At 41.4% G+C, this 18208-nt stretch overlaps 1 protein-coding gene across 4 annotated transcripts in view; it reads right to left on the reverse strand.

Annotated features, from left to right (window-relative positions):
* Positions 1-4060: 4060 nt before the first annotated feature.
* Positions 4061-18208, reverse strand: part of LOC110498737 (carbonic anhydrase-related protein 10) — a 308840-nt gene continuing 294692 nt past the window's right edge. For 2 of the 4 annotated variants that reach the window (XM_036955730.1, XM_036955728.1), the window contains 5 exons: positions 12493-12565; positions 10803-10957; positions 6495-6669; positions 6053-6125; positions 4061-4980 (listed from right to left, as the gene is read on the reverse strand). In XM_036955730.1, coding sequence (XP_036811625.1) covers positions 6091-6125; positions 6495-6669; positions 10803-10957; positions 12493-12565 — 438 coding nt within the window. In that variant the 3' untranslated portion in view covers positions 4061-4980; positions 6053-6090. The remainder of the gene's footprint in view (positions 4981-6052; positions 6126-6494; positions 6670-10802; positions 10958-12492; positions 12566-18208) is intronic. The other 2 variants (XM_036955731.1, XM_036955729.1) reach the window with 1 other exon arrangement.

Here is an 18208-nt window from a genome sequence, read left to right on the forward strand (position 1 = left end):
TGTTGAGGATCAGCGGGGTGGAGATGTTGTTGCCTACCCTCACCACCTGGGGGCGGCCCGTCAGGAAGTCCAGTACCCAGTTGCACAGGGCGGGGTCGAGACCCAGGGTCTCGAGCGTGATGACGAGCTTGGAGGGTACTATGGTGTTGAATGCCAGGCTGTAGTCGATGAACAGCATTCTCACATAGGTATTCCTCTTGTCCAGATGGGTTAGGGCAGTGTGCAGTGTGGTTGAGATTGCATCGTCTGTGGACCTATTTGGGCGGTAAGCAAATTGGAGTAGGTCTAGGGTGTCGGGTAGGGTGGAGGTGATATGGTCCTTGACTAGTCTCTCAAAGCACTTCATGATGACGGAAGTGAGTGCTATGGGGCGGTAGTCGTTTAGCTCAGTTACCTTAGCTTTCTTGGGAACAGGAACAATGGTGGCCCTCTTGAAGCATGTGGGAACAGCAGACTGGTATAGGGATTGATTGAATATGTCCGTAAACACACCGGCCAGCTGGTCTGCGCATGCTCTGAGGGCGCGGCTGGGGATGCCGTCTGGGCCTGCAGCCTTGCGAGGGTTAACACGTTTAAATGTCTTACTCACCTCGGCTGCAGTGAAGGAGAGTCCACATGTTTTCGTTGCAGGCCGTGTCAGTGGCACTGTATTGTCCTCAAAGCGGGCAAAAAATTATTTAGTCTGCCTGGGAGCAGGACATCCTGGTCCGTGATTGGGCTGGATTTCTTCTTGTAGTCCGTGATTGACTGTAGACCCTGCCACATGCCTCTTGTGTCAGAGCCGTTGAATTGAGATTCTACTTTGTCTCTGTACTGACGCTTAGATTGTTTGATAGCCTTGCGGAGGGAATAGCTGCACTGTTTGTATTCGGTCATGTTACCATGTTACCATACACCACAAGACATGCCACCAAAGGTCTCTTCATCATCTCCAAGTTAAGAACAGACTATGGGAGGCAAACAGTTCTACATAGAGCAATGGTTACATGGTGCTCTATTCCACATAAGGTAACTGATGCAAGCAGTAGAACCAGATTTAAAAAACAGGATGAAAATCCACCTGGAACAGCGGGGACTGTGAAGAGAGACACACACAGGCACTCACTTGCACATACACATGATAAGACCCGCACTCTACACACACACACACACACACACACACACGCATACACATTCATTTTGCTTCGTAGATATGTGGTAGTAGAGTAGTGGCCTGAGGGAACACACATAATGTGTTGTGAAAAGTGTTATGAAATGTAATATTTTAAATTGTATATAACTGCCTTAATCTTGCTGGACCCCAGGAAGAGTAGCTGCTGCCTTGGCAGGAACTAATGGGGATCCTTAATGAATACAAATACAAATGACATTACAGATCACAATCATTACTTTCTCCAATGGTATGACTTGCAGATGATATCCCTAGTGGTACTTCCCCCAATGTCTGTTTGTAAGGTCTTACATTTTGAGTGACAAGACATTCTAAACTTTCTGGTTGAAGACACTTCAGTTTCTTACTTCTGACTTTTGTGAGGGTCTTTATGACTTTATAAGAACGTATACATTTTGTAAAAAAAAAGAAAGAAAGTGAGACATCAACAGAGCTATGCCAGAAAAAGTTTACATTTTGGCAAGGATTCAATCTGATTTGGGAATTTGGACAATGCGCCATTCAAAGGTAATTTCCGATTGAGACTACATATGCAGCGTGTGGTCTCCAGGCCATTCCAAAACTTTAAATGTGTTGCTTTTTAGCCATTTTCATGTAGACTTGATTGTGTTTTGGATCTTTGTCTTGCTGTTTGACACAGCTGCACTTCAGCTCACAGACGGATTGCCTGACATTCTCCTGTAGAATTCTCTGATACAGATCCGAATTCTGAATTCATGGTTCCTTCTATTAAGGCAAGTTGCACAGGTCCTGAGGCGGCAAAGCATCCCCAAACCATCACACTATTACCACCATTATTGACCATTGGTATAAGGTTAGCATTTTTCTGAGTAATACACTTTTTGGTGTCATTGTGTTTAAAGGAAGAACTAGAAGTCCAAAGGACCACCACCATCTTCTATCCATCACCATGGGAGTCATGACTGTGTCTGTTCTTGCCTGTGTCCTTCTCACCCTTCTAGGAACTGGGGTCCACCAAAATCCCCCATGATCATCATTGTGATACCCTAATGGTCAATCCCGTTTGAATCCAGTTTATTTTGAGTTGTCAGACGGTATTTTCAACTGACTGTTCTAATCTGTTAGTTATGTGTTGAGCTAGGGATTAAAATAAAATAAAATTCTCTCCAGATATCTGTCCAAGTGTGTGTACTGGACCTGATAGCAAGATACCCCATTGCTACCGATTGGTGCAGAAACAAATGGGATGGCAGCAAGCATTGGTAAGTGTCTCACTTGCAGAGCATCAAATTATCAAATTACTTCCATTTTCAGTGACGTTTTGAAAGTGAATTGAAAATAACAAAATTGGTCTTCCATTTAGAATGATCAAATTTCTACATAGTCAAAGCTTGTACAAAATCAATGTAAACATGGATGTTTCTTTATTTAGAATTACTGCAAGTGAGATGGCGGTACCCTAGCTGCTGTCTACAGAATGAAAGAATACCAGCTTCTTCTTTCCATGGTAAAGCAGACCCAGAACCTCTCTGCTTATGCCTGGGTAGGACTGAATAATATGTCACAGGTAGAACAACCTTCACACTCAAATAGCACTTTCTCAGATTGGTCTTATTTCATATCTCTTTGATTTGGACATTAGATATGTTACTACTGCCCTCCAACAAGAAGTTGATCACTTTGAACTGTTCTTCTTGACAGGAAGGGATGTTTGTGTGGACTGATGGATCATCTGTGGAATGGTTCTAGTCCAAATGTGTCAAAGCTCAGCAGTGGGGGAGAAGACACTGTGGCACTGAACTCTCAGGCAGGTCAGTATTACAAACTTGTTCTTGCACGGTGACACTTAAGCTGGGATTCAAACCTTAGAAGGCTGTGAACAAATACATAATAAGCAGTGAGTGTATAAACACTGTCAAACTTCAAAGTAGCATATTGGTATCTGTCATTTTCCTATCTGTCTCATTCAGTGAAGTGCTGTAGTTATTATTCTGTTGTCTTCCTCTGAGACTAACAAGGTCATTGTCCTCTACAGGAGCTGAGGGCTTCGATGACAAGTGTGAGTGGCTGTACCTTAGTCTCCGTGAGATTCGCTACAGGTGAAGCAGTCAAAGATGACAGAGGAGTCCAACACCATCCACACAGAGTGAGAGCGCAAAGGCATTTTGCCAACATACTCTGATTTTATTTTACGTTATCGCACGCAAACTCCGTTGAGTTGTTTGAGGATTAAAAAGTGATATAATGGTAATTACATTATCATTGGTTGCCATTTTCAATTGTAACAGAAAGTTAGTCAGGTTGATTCTACAATTGCATTTTCAATCTTGTTTTCTTTATGTAACTAGACTTAAGCTACTAACCATTGAGGCACCCACTAAAGGTTTATCCACAGTTCAATCCCCTTACTAACTCACAACCGACTGTTTATCTAAGAACACAGATAGGATAGTGTTGCATGTACAGGTAAAATTAGTCTCAATACTCTGAGGGAACATTGTTAATGGTTTGCCTATTTTGTGGAATATTGAAAGAATTGGTGGAATTGTGGCATCCTGATTATCCCTCAATGCTTCCATGCCCATCTCTTTGAATAAAACCTTTCAGCATTAACCTTTCTAAGGCATGGCCAATTTGTTTTACATATCACTGTATAATTTCCTATGTACTAGCTTGATTGTTAGGTGTCTGGTACCTTGTGTAAGACATCAGACAGAAATATGATACTCACAGCACGCACAGCATCAACAAGGAGGGGGGAGGACGTATAGCTTCTTGCTGTAGTTGAGACCGGTCTGCTCGCTCACCAATGTGCACAGCTTATCCACTTTAACACCATTGAATAACTTGGCACAAAGCCCGGTACATTAGCAACAATGTAATAAGCACATAGAAACAACAGTGTAAAGTGAAGCATATTTTCCAAAGTGAACTTTCCAGACACATTTATTGGGCTGATAACATTACTCAAACACAGTGTATGACCATTGTAAACAATAAAACTGAAAGAAAAGGCTTCAGCTCAGAACTGCTTCCAGAATTCAGTGTGCCAAGCGTTTAAAATACTCAAGTTTTGTCATCTCTTTTTTTTTAATCCTCTTAATATATTTTTAAATGTTTTTGTATTTTTCTTTTTCAGCAGTACTGATAATTATACTATGTACAACAAAGGCCGAGACACGCATCGGTTCATCCCTTAGACAGAAGCTCCATTCCCGTTTTTCCTTTTGTAATGACCTACTGTTACAAGGCAAGAATGTAAGGTCTCGCTCTCTTGGGTTGTTGCAGTCGGCATGCCTTGTAGGTGACGGTGATGACGATGCAGCTATGAGCCTTGCATACCTTCTCTGTCTGCACCACTAGGGGCAGTGTCTTAATAAGTCCTTAAGATCCCCCCCCCTGGTAGCAAGGTGTCTATGTACAAAGGCTAAAAGTCCCACTCAGTTCATGTGAAGAGGCTTTACGAAAGAAATGCTTCCGTGTTTTTGTATGTTTTCAACTATTTTTTTTTTATCTCCCAAAAAAGTATCAGTATCAAAACGGGTTTCGTAATAGATATATTTGTACTGGGTGGGTGTGTTAGCATGTGTTGGACAAATAGTTGTCGATGTACGTATGAAAAGTAGTAGTCTCTTTGCAAAGCAACGCAAAGTATTTTACTTGGTTATGTTCAGTTTCTTTTTTCTCTTTTTACAATGCCATGAAATAATCTTAGATGGGATGCAGCCTTGGTCGGACTCCAGTTGTTTTCTTCCTTCTCTCGTTCCTCTCTCTCTCTCTTTCGGTCTGTCTTTGACTCTTGTTTCTGTGCTCATCCAAGGGAGACTACTTTAGCAGCCACTCATTCACTGGAAGAGAGGAGAGGGACAGGGTGAGAATAACACAACTTTACAGTATATGCACTTTACACAAAATACACATCTAGCATGGAACCCTTTCTATCCTGGCTACGCAGCAGCTTCTATAATATTCATCATAACATGACAATACATTGTTAGGATTTAGACCAGAATGCATTGTTAGGATTATTATCAATAAAATAGTATACTCTAGTGAAGACACAATTATGCATGTAAAGTAAATGAAGTAACCTTGACCATGAAACACTGAACATGTCATGTGTATATGTAAAAAGTGTGGGAGACATTTCTATTAGTAAATGGTCAAGTAGTGTTTTTATTTATTTGATTCCCAGCACCACAGAGATACAGTGCGGTGGTGTCCATTTGACTCTGGCTGAGACTCCACTCAGTGAGAGAGTCTCAGGGAGAGTTGGGGTATGCAAAAAAACACATTTCCAATTCACTTGTGTGAATTAGAACAAATATAAGCACCCACCAAATTCTTATTATCTTATGTTAAAATTAGCAATGTATGCTAAATAACAGAATTTCTGCAGTATCTGTTAGCATTCTGCTAGCATCCCAATACACATTTCCCATTCAATTAGCCCACTGACCTAGCTGTGAGGGGGCTGAGTTTCCTCTGCCTTCAAGGTTTAACCTTAGATGAATAACCAATTAGATCCATTTCCCATTTAAATTATACTTTATTCCCCTTCTGCCTCACCTTGGAGATATTTACATATTTAAACAAGTACAACTAGTGTAATTAAAGACGAGGCAGCCCTGCTGCTATTGTACTGCTTCTGTTTACTCTCTGGGGGTGGGTTGGAAGGGTACAGTAGGGGTGTGTGTGTGGGTAAATGTGTGTGGGTAAAGTGTGTATGTGTACTCACATTTGTGTGTGTGTGTGTGTGTGTGTGTGTGTGTGTGTGTTTCAATCTCTCAACAACTGCTGCACAGAATAAGAATTTCATCTGAGAGCGAGGATAAGAGGATAAGAGGATAAGAGAAAAGAACAGTCTGGCTACATTACAGTAGATCCTGGAAAAATAATACAATGAATAATGGGGGTTACCTCTTGCCCTCACTGTATTTACGCTTCAGGTGTAAAATTCACATTTTGTGCAGCAGTTGCCCAGATATATTGGCTGAAACAGAGGAGAGGAGATGGTAAACAGACTGCATGCAGAGTCCCTGAATAACACTGAGATGCTGAGCTGGCTTTGTAGTTATGAAGTAGGGCTCACACATTCGGCCGTTCCAACACTTGTGTTGGAAATATTGCTATAATATCACTATAAGTAATGTACATTTACTCTTTAAAATCTATAAAAATGTAAGGCTTAAGACTATGCTTCAGGTAGTTAATACCTTTGAGGGCCACAAGCAGACATATGGAAAATGACCAAGGTAAATGTCCATGACTCCTTCACCGACATTTTGTATGTGTCTGCTAGTCGGACCTAAATACATTACTAACAAAATGGCGGTGGCGGGTGGACTTGAGCATTGTTTACCTCGGTACTGGAGCTTCTGGGCCCTGTTGTTGGGACAGTCTTTGCCCTGCATGCTGAAGTTGATGTTAGTCCGGATGCAGCGGTTGTTCAGCGGTTGAACCGGGCGAACGTTGTCGCTCATACTCAGGAAGATCTGAGACGGCTGGTTCTGACTCAACAGCCGTAAGGAGTGCATCTGGAGAGGAGAGAGGATGAGAGGGAAGGGGGATTCATGAACAAAAAGAGGGGTAAAGAAGATGGAAAGGAAGAGTAAGTAATGGAAGGAACAAAAGGAGAGGAGAGCAATGCAGAGCAGAGCAGCGCAGAGGAGAAATAAAAAGAAGAGAAGAGAGTGGAACAGAAGTTAAGAAAAGGGACTTTATTTCAGTTTATTGGGAGAAAAATAAATGTGAAGGAACAGAATTGCTGTCCGACAGTCTTATGTACACTCTTAAAAAAATGGCTAAGTAGAACCATATAGTGGAACCCTTTTTAGTGCTAGGTAGAACCCTTTGCAGAGGGTTCTCTACCTCACTGTTACTCTACCCACAAGCAAGCATACAAGGCCCTCCCTCGTCCCCCAATTGGAAAATCAGGTCATAACTCCGTACTCCTGCTTTCTGTTTAAAAGCAGTAGCTCAAACAGGAAGAATCTGAGACTCGCTCTGTTGAGAAATGGTCATCAGAATCAGAGATTATGCCGTTCATCTGTACAAACAATAGTACGCAAGTATTAACACCATAGGACCATGCTGCTGTCATACCGCTTAGGAAGGAGACGCGTTCTGTCTCCTAGAGATGAACGTACTTCGGTGCGAAAAGTGCAAATCGATCCCAGAACAACAGCAATGGACCTTGTGAAGATGCTAGAGGAAACAGGTACAAAGTATTTATATCCACAGTAAAACGAGTCCGATATCGACATAACCTGAAAGGCCGCTCAGCAAGGAAGAAGCCACTGCTCCAAAACCGCCATAAAAAAGCTAGACTACGGTTTGCAACTGCACATGGGGACAAAGATAATTATTTTTTGAGAAATGTTCTCTGGTTTGATGAAACAAAAATAGAATTGTTTGGTCATAATGACCATCGTTATGTTTGGAGGAAAAAGAGGGAGGCTTGCAAGCCGAAGAACACCATCCCAACCATGAAGCACTGGGATGGCAGCATCATGTTGTGGGGGTGCTTTGCTGCAGGAGAGATTGGTGCACTTCACAAAATACATGGCATCATGAGGAGGAAAATTATGTGGATATATTGAAGCAACATCTCAAGACATTAGTCAGGAGGTTAAAGCTTGGTCACAAATGGGTCTTCCAAGTATACTTCCAAAGTTGTGGAAAAATGGCAAAAGTCATGGTATTGGAGTGGCCATCACAAAGCCCTAACCTCAATCCTATAGAAAACGTGTGTTTGAGCAAGGAGGCCTACAAATCTGACTTAATTACACCAGCTCTGTCAGGAGGAATGGGCCAAAATTCACCCAACGTACTGTGGGGGAAGCTTGTGGAAGGTTACCCGAAACGTTTGACCCAAGTTAAACAATTTAAAGGCAATGCTGCCAAATACTACTTGAGTGTATGTAAACTTCTGACCCACTGGGAATGTGATGAAAGAAATAAAAGCTGAAATAAATAATTATCTCTACTATTATTCTGACATTTCACATTCTTTAAATAAAGTGGTGATCTTAACTGACCTAAGACAGGGTATTTTTACTAGGATTAAATGTCAGAAATTGTGAAAAACTGAGTTTAAATGCATGTGGCTAAGGTGTATGTTAACTTCCAACTTTAACTGTATGTTCCAAGACTCCGCCGTTAACATCGAAAAGCTAACTAAAGTGCAGGGCTACCACACACAGGGCCATCACAGACAACGGCTGAGGACAGGAACAAGTACAATAATTCCTGCTACGACCTCTGCAGAGTCATCAAACGAGCAGAAAGACAATATAAGAATAAAGGGGAATCTTATTACGCAGGCTCCGATGCCAGTCGCATGTGACAGGGGCGACAGTCCACCATTACTAAGGAAGACCCAGTCGTGATCTGCCCAACGATGCCTCTCTACCAGACAAATTCAACACATTTTATGCCCATTTCGACAACACCACCAGCACCATACCATGCGTGAGGGCCCCCACCGAACCAGAGTACTGGGTGATCTCTCTCCCCGAGGCTGATGTGAGTAAGGTCTTTAAATCAAGTCAGCTCTCGCAAGGCGGGACTGGACGGTATTCTGGGGCACGTTCTCAGAGCATGCAGAGATCAGCCTGTCCTTGTCCCAGTCTGTAATCCCCATGATTTAAAATGACTACCATCATTCCTGTTCGCAAGAACTCTAAGGCTTCATGCCACAATGACTACCGCCCTGTAGCACTCATATCTGTAGTCAGAATGGTTATGGCAACTCTATCATCTCAGACACCCTAGACCTACTGCAATTTGCATACTGCCCCAACAGATCCATAGATGACGCAGTCTTAATTGCACTACAGACTGCCCTCACCCACATAGATAATATAAGTGAGAATGCTGTTCATTGACTACAGCTCAGTGTTCAACACCATTGTCTCCAAGCTTTGGACCCTGTGACTGAACACCTCCCTCTGCAAATGGATCCTGGACTTCCTAACTGGCCGACCCCAGGTAATGAGGGTAGGCAACATCACCTCCGCCACGCTGACCTTCATCACTGGGCCGAGCTCCCTGACATCCAGGACCTCTATATCAGGCGGTGTGAAAGGAAGGCCCGGAAAATCGTTAAAGACTCCAGCCACCCAAGCCATAGACTATTCTCTCTGCTTTCGCATGGCAAGGGGTACTGGTGCAACAAGAATGACACCAACAGGCTGCTGAACAGCTTCTATCCCCAAGCCATAACATTGCTAAATAACAACCAAAATGCCGACACAGACTGAGTTGACCCTTGTATTTACACATTATTCTGTATAGTCTCAATGCATAATCACAGGACTCCACACACTCACACACACTGACACTTCAACACACACATAACATGCACACACATTTATACCGACACAAACTCATATACAATCTTAATTTACGCTGATGATACTATGTTTATCATTCATCCTGATGCCTAATCACCTTACCCCTATACTGTACATATCTCACCTCAGGAGGCTGAATAAATTTGGCTTGGCACCTAAAACTCTCACAAACTTTTACAGATGTACAATTGAGAGCATCTTGTCAGACTGTATCACCGCCTGGTATGGTAACTGCACCGCCCACAACCACAGGGCTCTCCGGAGGGTGGTGCAGTCTGCCCAAGCATCACCTGGGGAAAACGACCTACCCCCCAGGCCACCTACAGCACCTGATGTCACAGGAAGGCCAAAAAGATCATCAAGGACAACAACCATTCTTAGATTTGTGTGTATTGGGTATATGTTGTGGAATTGTTAGATATTACTTGTTAGATATTACTGCACTGTCGGAGCTAGAAACCCAAGCATTTCACTACACCCGCAATAACATCTGCTAAACACGTGTATGTGACCAAGAAAACTTGATTTGAAAGTGTTGTGTAATTCAAATTGGAATCCAACCGAAGTTAGGATATGCAACAATTTAAACTTTTAATTACCCGCAACCTGCATTCAGAATGACTGCTAGGATAGAGAAGATTCCTAACAGAGACTACCTAAATCATATAAACTGGAACTACCATCTCAGGTGCAATAAGTCCAACTACTAACAGATTGGATTAGTTTATAAAAATGTACCTATTATTTATCTTTGTGTTGCATAAGATTAACCAACCAATCAATGTCCATGCAAAAATACAGATAATGAAACAACCAATTCTGAAAATGAACCTGCAATAAAGCATACTTGGAAAAATGATGGGTGTGGATTTGAGTGTTTTTCTCTAGAAAGAGTAAAAATTACACAATTACACTCATCTCTGGTTATTACACCACATACAGAGTTAGTTCACTCAGACTGCCTGCTATTCTCCTATTCTCTGCTCAATAAAATCACAGAAAACACTTATTTGAAAGACAGAAATGGCAAAGATATCAACTATGTCAGTACTGTATATGTAAAATGGGAATACCTGATTCTTGTAGAAATATTCCCACAGGTACAGTTTAAAACATTCTCACATATATCTTTTTAAATTTAGCAGATTACTCAAACTCCTGATGTTAAATTTTAAACACTGAGGTAAACACACTTTATTTAAAAAATGGTTCTTAGGATGAAAACAGTTCTTGGTAGAACCCTCTCCCTCCTCAAAGAACACTTTTTTTCTAAGAGTGTATCTAAGCAGTAAGGAGCTACTTTAGAGACGGACCTGCATCCGTGTGATGTACACTGGCTTGTTCATCAGGATCCACGTGGCCGTCTCAAAGCACGGCGGGATGGTCATGGATCCGTCGTACGTGATGAAACTAGAGGTTTCTGGGTAAATCTCCTCGATGTTCAGGCCCGTCAGTAGATACGCATCATCTGGAGATGGGCAAGATAGACAGGTTAGAATTCAATAAAACATCTTAACATGTCATTATAGCAGATTTCTTCAGTCCTGGGCCTGGAGAGCTACAGGGTAAGAATGCTTGTGTCCTAGCTCAGGTCCAACCCAAGCACTTATTAGTTGAATTCGATGCATTTGTGCTAGGCTGAAACAAAACCCTGCACCTCCTGTGGGTCCCTAGGTCCAGAATTGTAGAACACTGTATTGTAGACTTGTATCAATCACATTTCATGTCCTCTCAAGCTAATTTTGTTTTGAATTTACATTACATATTTGTCTTCCAGTCTCAAAACACATTACATTACATCCACTCTAACCAGTGTGTTTGTCATTTGCATGTACACGTTTTGCAGATTGCTCATTTCACATCGAGCTGGTTTCCCTCCAACTGCTTGACAGGCTGTTGGTATAGCAGACTGCATCACAAACCCCTTTTATGCAAAGTACTTCCCTCGTCAGGAATGTAATTAGAATTACTGCATCTCTCTCTCGCTCTCCCCTCCTCGCTCTTTCTGTCTATCCCTCTCTCCATTATTCTCTCTCTCTTTCCATCTCTGTCACCATCTCTCCCTTGGTCTCTCTATCTCTCCACACTCTGCTAACACACTCTCAATATGTTGTCATCTGTTGTGGTTTCAGTTTATAATAAATGGGAGCCAACTGCACTTTGTTTGTTGTGACGAGGTCACAGTAGCTGCTCCCTCTATGCTAATGTAGACTGGCACTAGAACTTTAGATGCTATTCACATTCATACAGCATATCTATCTAGACTAGAACAACAAACATCAGCATGCTCACCAGCCCCTACCCTACAGGTAAGATATAGACACCCTGAAAGGTAAAGAAAAACAAAAAAGCCAATCCTTAATCTGTGAACATCAATCATGTTCTATTCCATTACCACCTCACTAAACCTGCTCCTGCAGTCCTGCTACTCCCGCTCCGCTATCACACATCTCTGGTAGCCGTGTCGGCATTAATAATTCCATTCGGATGCTGTGTGTGTGGGTGTGGGTGTGCATGTGTGTGGGTGCGTGGAGAGGGATTTGAAAATTACATGGCCTGGGCAAGCAGAGCTGCAGGCTTAGAGAAGGGTATGCCGAAGGACTCCTGAGGTTGAGGGGGCGGTGTGTAACTATGTATATATATATATATATATATATATATATAAATATGTGTGTGTGTGTGTGTGTGTGTGTGTGTGTGTATGTGTGTGTGTGTGTGTGTGTGTGTGTGAGTTTATGACAGCTTCTGAGACCTCCAATCCACTGGGGGTCACTGTGTTTATTCAGTCTCTTCTCAATCCCATTAATCCAATTATGGGCCTCTCTTCTCAACCGTTGCCCCAGATGACCTCAGCAGCCATTTCCAATATGGCTATCCAGCAGCCCTAGTTGCCTCTGCCTGGTAGCCTTCTGGAGAAAGGACCTGTCTACTGCAGATTCTGTAGCTATTCTTTGACGTTCCAATGTGTTTTCCGTTATAGTCTACATGTGCAATTCTACTTACTTTTATATGTTATTCTTGTGATGGTGTCCCTGTTCAACATTCGATTCAGGAACGCATTTGAAGTCTCCGCAATCTGGAATACAATAGAAGATAGAGTCACTGTTACAGGTTTCGGTTTTTCCATTTATTTTTTAAGGTTTGACTTTAGCACGTACTGTATATCACTTTAGCAGGTTGGGCGCACCAATTGGTGTCACCTTGTTAGTTAGTATGTGTTAGTCGGAAGGCGTTTCACCTGCGCTTGCCCAGGTGATATTTAAGAGTGGCTAGGCCAGTGCTCAAGTTGTGTTGATAGATGTGGAGGGTCAACACCTTTACTTCGCTTTATTTTTTTAGGGAGTGGATCAGCTTTAATACTGCAAATAAATTGTGGCTTCTATCAATGTAATTGTCTGCATCAGTTCCAATCCCCCATATATATGTGTGTGTATGTATGTGTGTATATATATATATATATATATATATATATATATATATATATATATATACAATATATACAGTGCCTTGCGAAAGTATTCGGCCCCCTTGAACTTTGCGACCTTTTGCCACATTTCAGGCTTCAAACATAAAGATATAAAACTGTATTTTTTTGTTAAGAATCAACAACAAGTGGGACACAATCATGAAGTGAAACGACATTTATTGGATATTTCAAACTTTTTTAACAAATCAAAAACTGAAAAATTGGGCGTGTAAAATTATTCAGCCCCTTTACTTTCAGTGCAGCAAACTCTCTCCAGAGGTCCTCAGTGAGGACCTCTGAATGATCCAATGTTGACCTAAATGACTAATGATGATAAATACAATCCACCTGTGTGTAATCAAGTCTCCGTATAAATGCACCTGCACTGTGACAGTCTCAGAGGTCCGTTAAAAGCGCAGAGAGCATCATGAAGAACAAGGAACACACCAGGCAGGTCCGAGATACTGTTGTGAAGAAGTTTAAAGCCGGATTTGGATACAAAAAGATTTCCCAAGCTTTAAACATCCCAAGGAGCACTGTGCAAGCGATAATATTGAAATGGAAGGAGTATCAGACCACTGCAAATCTACCAAGACCTGGCCGTCCCTCTAAACTTTCAGCTCATACAAGGAGAAGACTGATCAGAGATGCAGCCAAGAGGCCCATGATCACTCTGGATGAACTGCAGAGATCTACAGCTGAGGTGGGAGACTCTTTCCATAGGACAACAATCAGTCGTATATTGCACAAATCTGGCCTTTATGGAAGAGTGGCAAGAAGAAAGCCATTTCTTAAAGATATCCATAAAAAGTGTAGTTTAAAGTTTTCCACAAGCCACCTGGGAGACACACCAAACATGTGGAAGAAGGTGCTCTGGTCAGATGAAACCAAAATGGAACTTTTTGGCAACAATGCAAAACGTTATGTTTGGCGTAAAAGCAACACAGCTGAACACACCATCCCCACTGTCAAACATGGTGGTGGCAGCATCATGGTTTGGGCCTGCTTTTCTTCAGCAGGGACAGGGAAGATGGTTAAAATTGATTGGAAGATGGATGGAGCCAAATACAGGACCATTCTGGAAGAAAACCTGATGGAGTCTGCAAAAGACCTGAGACTGGGACGGAGATTTGTCTTCCAACAAGACAATGATCCAAAACATAAAGCAAAATCTACAATGGAATGGTTCAAAAATAAACATATCCAGGTGTTAGAATGGCCAAGTCAAAGTCCAGACCTGAATCCAATCGAGAATCTGTGGAAAGAACTGAAAACTGCTGTTCACAAATGCTCTCCATCCAACCTCACTGAGCTCGAGCTGTTTTGCAAGGAGGAATGGGAAAAAATGTCAGTCTCTCGATGTGCAAAACTGATAGAGACATACCCCAAGCGACTTACAGCTGTAATCGCAGCAAAAGGTGGCACTACAAAGTATTAACTAAAGGGGGCTGAATAATTTTGCACGCCCAATTTTTCAGGTTTTGATTTGTTAAAAAAGTTTGAAATATCCAATAAATGTCGTTCCACTTCATGATTGTGTCCCACTTGTTGTTGATTCTTCACAAGAAAATACAGTTTTATATCTTTATGTTTGAAGCCTGAAATGTGGCAAAAGGTCGCAAAGTTCAAGGGGGCCGAATACTTTCGCAAGGCACTGTATATATACAGTACCATTCAAAAGTTTGGACACACCTACTCATTCCAGGGTCTTTGTTTTCTACATTGTAGAATAATAGTGAAGACATCAACACCATGAAATGACACATATGGAATCATGTAGTAACCAAAAAAGTGTTAAACAAATCCAAATATATTTTATATTTGAGATTCTTCAGAGTAGCCACCCGTTGCCTTGATGACAGCTTTGCACACCCTTGAATGAGTAGGCATGCCCAAACCTTTGACTGGTACTGTATACTGTATATTGTATATATGTTTCCTCTATAATTTTTTCCTAATCCTACCTCTCCTCCCCTAATTGGAGTAAAGTAATAGACAACAACACCTAGGCTTCTACTTCCAGCTCATACATACTATATACATTTTATGGACAGTTACAACAGTTATCTTTTGTTTGTTTTTAGTCCCATCCTTCAGCTCCACTCAACCCCTCTCATCTATCTCAGAACACATACAGTTTTGCTTTCTATTTTCAACTGTGCTGTTTCACAAAAGCTTTGAAACGTTCTATTCTCATAATTTCTAACAGATTGTAATTTAAAGAAGCATTTTTGCTAAGAGTAATATTATATTATTGATCGATTGACTATGACTTTTCAGACTAGTAGGGTTATTTGCAGAGTTAACTCCAGGTAAATGTTGCAATTCCTGAACATTGTTGCAATTCCAGCCATTCCTGAACCTGAGACCAAATACAAGCTACATATGGACAGTACCAAAAACAAATTATCTACTGATTCTGTCTCTTCACAGCACAATGTGTAGAGCTGGGACGGTTGTACTTCCCATATATAGTGGGGAGTACAAGTATTTGATACACTGCCTATTTTGCAGTTTTTCCTACTTACAAAGCATGTAGAGGTCTGTATTTTTTATCATAGGTACACTTCAACAGAAAATCACATTGCATGATTTTTAACCTGTCTACGATACTGGTTCCCAATTGGGGATCAACCCTCCCACGTTCAGCTGAAACGGTGGCGCATGGAACGCAAAAATATTCTTAAAAATATTTAACCTCCACACATTAACAAGTCCAATAGCTCAAATGAAAGATAAACACCTTGTTCATCTAGCCAGCAAGTCAGATTTCTAAAATGTTTTACGGCGAAAACATAGCACATATATATGTAAAACCACCACCAGACACAGCTCATTTCAATAGCCAAAACATGCAATCAACAAACGCAGGATTAAAAAATAAATCGCTCACTAACCTTTTGAAAATCTTCATCAGATGACAGTAATATGACATATTACACAGTACATATTTTTTTTTTCAATAATATGCCATTTATATCCATAAATGTCCATTTACAGTGAGTTCACCTTCAGAAATTACTCAAAAATGCCCGCAGGAAATCTATGTAGCGCGGCAAGATAACGTAAATAGACATCATAAACTTTGACTAAATATACATGTTCTACATATAGTTAGAAAGATACACTGCTTCTTTATGCAACCGCTGTGTTAGATTTATTTTTAACGTTACAGAAATCGCACACTATTCCATATACTGAGACAGCGCTCAGTTCCAAGCTACATTTCCACGTAATGTTGGAGTCAACAGAAACACAGATTTAAGCATAAATATTCCCTTACCTTCGATGGTCTTCGTTCAGAATGTTCTGGAAGGCTTCATACTTACCCAATACATCGTTTGGTTTCAAGTCTTGCGTCTTTGTATTAGCTACTGCTAATAACATCAGCTGAAATGCACCCAAAACGTCCTCTGGTCCGGATAAGTTGCGCATCAAAACTTCAAAATTACACATTATATGTCGACTAAACAGGTCAAACTAAGTGCAGAAGCAAGCTTTATGATGTTTTAGACATGCAAAACAAACTTCAATTCAATCGGCCATCGTCTGCCCTTCTCTTGAGTGCTGGAAACAAAGGAATGGCTGGGACCAATTCGCGCCCATACGCACAGCCTATTCTCTCGTGGCACGCACTAATTTCACTCCCATAGGGTCAATTCTCGCGGGATTTGAACGATTTGAAGCTCTAATGAAAGAGGACATCTAGCGGAAGAGATAGAAAGTGTCCCCAGAATCATAGCTGGTTGGGAAGGGTGGGGGCCATGACGTCAAAGTTGCTCCAACTTTCATGGCCACAAAAACTAGTTTGGAAGAATGCCTGCCCTGTGAGTTCTGCTATACTTACAGACATAATTCCAACGGTTTTAGAATCTTTAGAGTGTTTTCTATCCAATAATAATTTTTATTTGCATATATTAGCAATTTTTGACAGATTTTTTTTCCAGTTTACTAGGGGTACCCAATCTCTCCAAAGGGGGCGTATGTCTGCCATATCCTTAACAGGTTTTAAGTAATTAATTTGCATTATATTGCATGACATAAGTATTTGATCACCTATCAACCAGTAAGAATTCCAGCTCTCACAGACCTATTCGTTTTTCTTTAAGAAGCCCTCCTGTTCTCCACTCATTACCTGTATTAACTGCACCTGTTTGAACTCGTTACCTGTATAAAAGACACCTGTCCACACACTCAATCAAACAGACTCCAACCGCAAGGTCCCCCTGCTCAAGCCAGCGCATGTCCAGGCCCGTCTGAAGTTTGCCAATGACCATCTGGATGATCCAGAGGAGGAATGGGAGAAGGTCATGTGGTCTGATGAGACAAAAATATAGCTTTTTGGTCTAAACTCCACTCGCTGTGTTTGGAGGAAGAAGGATGAGTACAACCCCAAGAACACCATCCCAACCATGAAGCATGGACGTGGAAACATCATTCTTTGGGGATGCTTTTCTGCAAAGGGGACAGAACGACTGCACCGTATTGAGGGGAGGATGGATGGGGCCATGTATCGCGAGATCTTGGCCAACAACCTCCTTCCCTCAGTAAGAGCATTGAAGATGGGTCGTGGCTGGGTCTTCCAGCATGACATCGACCTGAAACACACAGCCAGGGCAACTAAGGAGTGGCTCCGTAAGAAGCATCTCAAGGTCTTGGAGTGGCTTAGCCAGTCTCCAGACCTGAACCCAATAGAAAATCTTTGGAGGGAGCTGAAAGTCCGTATTGCCCACCGACAGCCCTGAAACCTGAAGGATCTGGAGAAGGTCTGTATGGAAGAGTGGGCCAAAATCCCTGCTGCAGTGTGTGCAAACCTGGTCAAGAACTACAGGAAACCTATGATCTCTGTAATTGCAAACAAAGGTTTCTGTACCAAATATTAAGTTCTGCTTTTCTGATGTATCAAATACTTATGTCATGCAATAAAATGCAAATTAATTACTTAAAAATCATACAATGTGATTTTCTGGATTTTTGTTTTATGTTCCGTCTCTCACAGTTGAAGTGTACCTATGATAAAAAATTACAGACCTCTACATGCTTTGTAAGTAGGAAACACTGCCGATTTTGCAGGTTATCAAATACTTGTTCACTGTATATAACATATTGGTTGCAAGAATATTGTATAATAGTTTAAATTAAAAAACTCAATGTTTTGAATCCGGCGTTGTTTTTTTGTATCAGTAAACCATGGCACATAAACCATGTGCCATGGAACTGGAACATTGAAAATCTCTTCTCAACTATTTTGCA

The sequence above is a fragment of the Oncorhynchus mykiss genome, chromosome 20, assembly GCF_013265735.2.
Source record: "Oncorhynchus mykiss isolate Arlee chromosome 20, USDA_OmykA_1.1, whole genome shotgun sequence".
In the NCBI taxonomy this organism is placed as follows: domain Eukaryota; kingdom Metazoa; phylum Chordata; class Actinopteri; order Salmoniformes; family Salmonidae; genus Oncorhynchus; species Oncorhynchus mykiss.